We start from the raw sequence: 6,752 nt of genomic DNA, 5'->3' as shown, positions 1-6,752 counted from the left end.
TGGCACAGTTTTTAATTCACAACCTTCAGTGTGTGTTTCCACGTTAGATAATTTTTAAACCTATATTTCACTTGGTAACTTCAGTATTTAGACCAGGTTGCTCTATTGCCTGTATAGCAAAGTCTGTGCTTAATCATATTCCAGACCACCTATTCATTCTCTAATAACCTTTGACCTCAGAAACTATGCATATAACAACCACCTCACTGCTTTCATCCTCATATGTCCTCTACACTGTGACAGTCAAGATGACAAATCTCTCCGAAAGAATCAACAACAAAGACGGGTTAAATATTTCACATTTTATTTTGTTCATCTCATACAGCTCAACAAACTGCTCTCATGGCAGAATCAGACACCGGCTGCTACACTCATTCTGTAAAGTACCATTTAGAGTTGGACAGCACAGCCATTGACTGACTCACATATATATATGCAAATGCAGATTTATCCTGATGACATTCCGAACATCACAAATGTGTAAGATACAAAACACTGTGCTTTGCTGTTGATCAGATATTGGCCCATAAGGAACGGATAAATAAGAGTGAATACGCTTCTGGATAGGCTTCTGAAAAATAAGAAGCAAACATTGAATCGGTCTCATTAATTTCACCTCATGTAGTTTATCATTTCAGGAGGAGAGAGCCCAAATGTTCTGACAAAGACGGATAATAATATGTTTAAGGCCCTGACTACAATGACAAAAACTCTGTGATCATCCAAACAAGTGGTGTAGTATAGGAAGCAGGCAGATCAACCTGACACGGAGTGAATATATCTCCCAAGCACCTGTGATGCATTTACTTGCGCTATGGTAATTTCCTACGTTTCTACACCACTTGTCCAAAGGCCACTGCATGGAAACAGCTTAGTGATGTATTTGGACTGTGTGTGATAAGTGCAATGTACAATGGCACCACCCAAATTATGGCTGCGACCTTGTAACAGTAACAGAAAGTTCTGAAAATTAAAACTTCAGGTAAAGCTTTTTCAGTCAAAGTGAAGTACAGAAACTTCTACACTTTCAAAACCTACAGCAGATGTGATTTCCGGTACAGGTTGGTAGTGAGTGTGGATGTAGTTGACTATCGGTGTGGCAGCTGTATCCACACTTCAAAATGTGGCACAGACACAAGCTAAAGAAGAGCCAGACTTATGTGTCAGTTCATAGTACAACACAATAATATCAATCATACTCCTCCTCAAGAGCTTTATGAAATTTGATTGTAAAAGAGAATGAGTTAAAATAAGTTTTATATCTAGCCCTGCACAAGTTTACTGCACAAGCAGGATTGGTTTGGATTTGGAAGTACAACTATAGCATCTCTGGCTGGGGCTCTAAGTGGTGCATCTATTACAAGTGTTGGGGGCTGAATTACAGTGTAGAACACATAAAATAATACACTCTGTTAAAGGAGGGTTTGAACACCTTTCATCCAATTCAGCTCACATTTCCTGTGGACAAGTCCGGTATGATGTGCAGTTCTTGCACCATAAACTTTTATTAACTCCATAATTTGTGGTTGGATTTTGGTCCCAGTCATGTTTAACAGTTCAGAATGGCTCAGAGGAGCAGACAATGGTTACAGCCTTTTACTTTCTGTCTGTTATGGCCAAACTGAACCATCCAAAAGCAGCTACCACTCTGCAGCTCAACGAGACACATTCTGCCTCTTCAAACTGTTGCCCCACTAAATGAAAGTCAGTCTTGCCAGCAGCCTGTCTCAAATCATCCAGGTGAATGTCCTTACATCCAACTCAGATAAGTAAGTCAGCCGTTCCAGTTTTATATCAGTCTTTGAAAGATGGCCTCCTCCCTCGTTACTGGACGCACACATACTTCTTCCACCAGGACTTAGAAAGCATCTTCATCTTATCGGCTGTGCTGCAGACCTTCCTCTCCCGCCGTGCTCTCCTGTCAGAGTTCCGCAGCCCTACTGCGATGGCCGCGTCGAACACCTCCTTCAGGTTCTTCTGTGTCAGCGCAGAGCACTCAATGTACGTCACCGCCCCGATTTCCTCTGCCAGCGTTCTGGCATCTTCCTCTGGCACTGGCCTCTCTCTCCGCCTCGCCAGCTCGATCAGCACCTTGACGTCCTGCCGGAGGTCGCACTGTGTGCCTACGAGCAGGATGGGAGTGAGTGGGCAGCGGCGGCGGATTTCGGGCACCCACTTCTCCCAGACGTTTTGAAAGGAGGCAGGGCTGACCACACTAAAGCAGAGCAGCAAGGCGTCGGTTCGACTGTAGCAGAAGTGGCGGAGTTTGTCAAACTCATCCTGGTGGAAACAGAGAGATGTCGTGAGCAGAGGTATTAAATAAGATCAGCTTGAAAGAACCTACATTTGGCCTTGCTCAAAATCTTTACTTTTCACCCAGACAGACCACACACAAATGTACTTGCAGTAATCACTTCACGTGGTCAACACAGCATAGTAGGAGTAACCGATTAATGACAAGCTGTCTAAATAGTGTTTATATTGTTCTAATACACAGTTTACATAAGTCCTGCCCACTCATGTATGTCATCTACAGTAAATCTCTTAAATTAAGATGTTGGAGCCACACAGCTTTGACTAACAAGGGCCTCCCACATCCTTGAGTACCTAGATTAAAGTTGGCGGAAACTTGACACAAACCTCTCCTTCTTTTCCTTATCCCTCTCCTTCCCAGCACACATCTTCTAATCCTTCCTTACTTAAATAATGCTTCTTTTGATATTAAACTACAATTTGAATTTGTAGAACTTTAAAAAAAAAAAAACCTTTAGGTTTGAAGCTGAACAAATGCAGTGGACGTTTATCACCTTCTACGTTTGCCAGACAAACGTTGGCTTTGCGACCTGATGACGTAGGACCATCTGCAGAATATACAGACATATCAACACGGCTTAGTAAGGAACAACGCTGTTTATCAACTTTGGCGGCAGCTGTTATCATTTTTCTCCAGACCGTCTCTGCCTTTGTGTCTCAGCTCTCAGTCTCTGGACTGATGCACTACCTCTCTGTCATTTTCTTTTTGTTTTGTTTTTTGCACACCCGACCTGTTTCTGGCACCAGTTGCCCTCTTATGAAATTGCATCAGTGCTGCAAGTGTTTGCCAAATCTTATCTGCCCGTATTTGCCCAAGCTTGTCTGCATGTGTATGTGTGTGTGTGTATGTGTGTATATATATGTGTATATGGGTGTGCAGTTTTAATGCTGTGCAACTTGCAACATGCTGTGAGGTTTTACACATATTAAGAGCTTGTTCAAATGCCTCCTTCCACTTTACAGCCAAATTGTCTTTGATTCTGGATAGAACTGGCAGTGCCCTCACAGCATTTGAGAGTGTCAAATATGTTGCTTCAGGGGCTGGGTACTATTGAGTTGCATTATGAAACAACCACCCATGCCCTAAAGGAATAAAAACACTCTTTCACAACCTGTTCTTTTCATGATTGCTCTATCACCATAATAATGAGTCAATAACTTTTGCTTCTTGTACCACCCTGTTCTTAACACAGGAGACAGACAGAAAACAATTTTTCTTTGTGCATCATCACGGTCTAGCTCTGCTTGCACTCCTCCTGCACACTGACACCATACCACCATATGCAAGCGTGGAACAGCTTTACTTCTACTCCAGATGAACTTCAGAACGTGCCAGACATTCTGCTATGTCTACACTGATGGCCTACCTGAAATAACATGCGAGCGAGGCCCTAAAGGAAAAGTGGATAGCAACTGCAAAGTGGGCCAAACACAAAGACAGTACATCTGCAAGAAATTGATATTTTCCCTATTGATCATTATTTCGATTTTACAGGTAACCTATTCATCGATTAAGTGCAAAGATAAAACCTTACTCTGAAACTGAAGGTGTTGCTCCAATGATGTTTGCTATGAAATGATATCAGAGGTCACATGTCAGAGGATGTCAAAGGTAAATTTTACATTTAATGAATGGATTTAAAGGTACATAAATGTTAATGGACAGAAACGTAGCTATAGCTGCTCAGTAACACTTTTTTAAATACTTTATTAGTCCTGTGGGGAAGTAACGCAGGGCCCATGTCATGGCACTTAACCCGGGGGTTCGGTGTCTTGTCTGAGGACGCTTTCATGTATAGAAAGGAGAAGCCAGGGAGCTTGCTCTACCCAGAGCCAACTCCTCCCCCAAAAAAGGAGTAATAAATTTGAAAATGCTTCACAAATGCAATTGATTTTGCAGATATTTGCACATAATAGCGAGGCACTGAACACATTTTTTTAAATGTTTAAAATATGGGAACATATTTCCACACAGTAATTAGGATTGATGCACTGTGAATAGCAGCAGAACATTTCAAAGCAAACCATCCAGTAGTTACTGAGATATTTCAGTCAGTATCGACTGCCAATAATAAAAGGTGACATTTCTGACTAGCAAAGGTTGAGAGGCATGCAGGGCACTGTACACTGTCATCTGGATCGGTTTTCAAAGGTCAATGCAGTGTGTATTCGTGTGTGAACAAAACTCACCTGTCCTGCTGTGTCACATAACTGCAATCTGACTGGGTTTCCATCCACCTGAACCACAGCTGTGGACACAGAAAGAGACAAAAAAAGAGGCAATAAGTCACTGTCAATATAGTAACACTTCACTAGTTATTATACACACACACACATGCACACACACCAATCAGAACGATCTCTGAAATAAACAAAAGCTGAAAACACAAAGACCCCCTGCTCTGCTCTTCTAGCCCACCCTCTCTGCCTGTTTCAGCCATAACACTTTACTGTCGCTGGGACCACTCTGTCAGCTTTGTTCTCTGTGGTGTGGTGGCAGAGGCCTTTCCAAGGTTGTCTAATACGGGGGTAAAAACAAAGCAGATTCTGTTTGCTCAATGACTCTTTTCCAATAGGCCTCATTTCCAGATTGGAAAAGCGGATGAGTCATCTTACAGCGAAATTCATTATAGCAGCACTTATTCTTTTCAGAGTGAGCACAGTGTGGAGCAGCAGGCACATGGAAGCATTTACAATATGCCTGGAGTGTATGGACCATCATGCCACCTGATCAAAGGGTTTGCTGAAACTATGCATGTAGTGGGAAAGGCACCATGGCACTCTGGTTTCTAGTAAAAGCAACAAGAAAGGAGCTGGAGGACAGAGAGAAAGGAAAGCGAGAGAGAGCTGCCATTGTATAATCGTTTCCTAATCCCTGACATATGATACTCCTTTGATTTTCTAGACCAAAACTCACTTATACAATCCCCTCTCCCAGCCTCCCCTGAGTCTGTGCCACCTGTGGCGTTGCATAACTGCTCAGAAGTCGGCTTTCAAGAGGATGCTCTGACTCTGGGCACTGAGAAATGACATCACCATTGAGGGCCTCAACTGCACAATCACTCTCTGTCAGGCCGGGGTGAAAGACAATATCTGCCTCAGAGCCACTGCAACAGATGTGCCCATTCCAGTATAGGGGAGAGGGCTCATGGGTCAAGGCGGACAACAATAGGCAGAGTTGTGCAATCCAAAACCCATGAACCACAGACGCTCACCGTTTTGCATGGGAGGGTTGAACCAACGCTCATTTTGAGGGCAGTACTCTCAATGGGTATTTTAGAGGATTTGTATTGGCCAAGTTGTTCGTGTTATGGCTCATCTAAGATTATTGACAAAGTACTTAGGTATTTTGTAAAGTAGTCTTTAAATACTGTTTAATACAATGTAGCAATAATAAAAGCTAATATCAAGATACTGTAACTTTACAGTTTGGACTCGTGAAGCAAAAAAAGGTGATCAACAGGTCAGAGGTGTACTTTTTCATGCCAGCCTGATCAGTGTGAAACAAGTTCCCCCTTTGCAGGATTTTGTTCTCTCCTGTTATTTTTCAGTACACAAAGCTCACTGGGACTGTTTGGAAACGTGGAAAGGTGCCAAATGGAAACCTGGCTACATCTGAGAAGATAACTCATGTACAATGACAATGGAAGAACAGGGGGGGTGGCAGAATGGGCGGGTGCTCTAGAAACAGGCAAAGTTGAAGACGAGTTCAGGAAAAAATGAGTGACAGTCAGATAGGCACAGAGACAGTATGATCCAATTCTTAAGTAGAAAAACACTAATAAAGTTCCATTGACCAGGATTTACACTTTTTTCATCCTAAGCTGCGATACAACACATGTATCTGTAGCCTACTGAGGTCATCTCTGCAAGCTTATTAACATCAGGTCTGAGCTAGAAAAAGGAGTTGTATGAAAAAAATCTAGCTCCTGAATTACACCTGAGTGCATGCAAACTGTCCACAGAATCTATATTTAAAAAAAAACTGCATATGCAAGTGAGCTTTGGTTACCCGAGAAGTCATCAAATGCAGTGGGGACATATTTGGTTGGGTAGCCGTTCGTGGTGTAGCTGACCACCAGACTCGTTTTGCCCACCGCTCCGTCGCCGAGCAGGACGCACTTCAGCACCCGGTCCTGCGTCTGCCCTGGCCGGACAGGCTTGGGTTTATGCGGGGGCACCGGAGGGGCCATGGTGCGTCCGTAATCCATTGTGCCTGGGGGTGACATTCAATCAGCCAGCAGTTTACTGCGCTCTCCTCGAGCATGGACCATCAGAGCAGGTTTCAGTTCCTACTCCAAGTTTGCCAAATGCTTATGATGATTACGCGAGCGGGACTCGTGCGTAAAACCTGTCCTCTTGTCGTGCGCGCTGTCAGGACCAGTGTGGCGGATTACGATCCAAACTCCAACGGCTGGCGATTCTACAGTTTACAGGGC

General features: G+C 43.4%; 1 protein-coding gene and 1 long non-coding RNA gene across 2 annotated transcripts; both read right to left on the bottom strand.

Moving 5' to 3' along the window:
• Nucleotides 1-283: 283 nt before the first annotated feature.
• On the bottom strand, nucleotides 284-6,752 carry rhoub (ras homolog family member Ub). Its single transcript, XM_067507744.1, has 3 exons — nucleotides 6,326-6,752; nucleotides 4,504-4,562; nucleotides 284-2,280 (listed from the first exon to the last, which is right to left on the bottom strand). The coding sequence occupies exons 1-3, from the start codon at nucleotides 6,540-6,542 to the stop codon at nucleotides 1,825-1,827; spliced, it is 732 nt and encodes a 243-aa protein (XP_067363845.1). The 5' UTR covers nucleotides 6,543-6,752; the 3' UTR covers nucleotides 284-1,824.
• LOC137128995 (uncharacterized) lies at nucleotides 2,774-4,497 on the bottom strand. The gene is made up of 3 exons (XR_010914668.1): nucleotides 4,020-4,497; nucleotides 3,849-3,882; nucleotides 2,774-2,861 (listed from the first exon to the last, which is right to left on the bottom strand). It is a non-coding gene; the product is annotated as an uncharacterized lncRNA (long non-coding RNA).

The sequence above is a fragment of the Channa argus genome, chromosome 6, assembly GCF_033026475.1.
Source record: "Channa argus isolate prfri chromosome 6, Channa argus male v1.0, whole genome shotgun sequence".
In the NCBI taxonomy this organism is placed as follows: Eukaryota; Metazoa; Chordata; class Actinopteri; order Anabantiformes; family Channidae; genus Channa; species Channa argus.
The sequence above is the reverse complement of the archived record's forward strand: the minus strand, read 5'-3'. Positions and strand labels throughout refer to the sequence as shown.

Excerpts from the sequence above, each read along its gene's own strand:
- rhoub (XM_067507744.1), bottom strand. The coding sequence starts at position 6,542 with ATGTCACCCCCAGGCACAATGGATTACGGACGCACCATGGCCCCTCCG. Across the intron at positions 4,563-6,325 it reads TGCATTTGATGACTTCTCGG|CTGTGGTTCAGGTGGATGGA; the intron begins GTAACCAAAGCT and ends CTGTGTCCACAG. Across the intron at positions 2,281-4,503 it reads TATGTGACACAGCAGGACAG|GATGAGTTTGACAAACTCCG; the intron begins GTGAGTTTTGTT and ends TGTTTCCACCAG.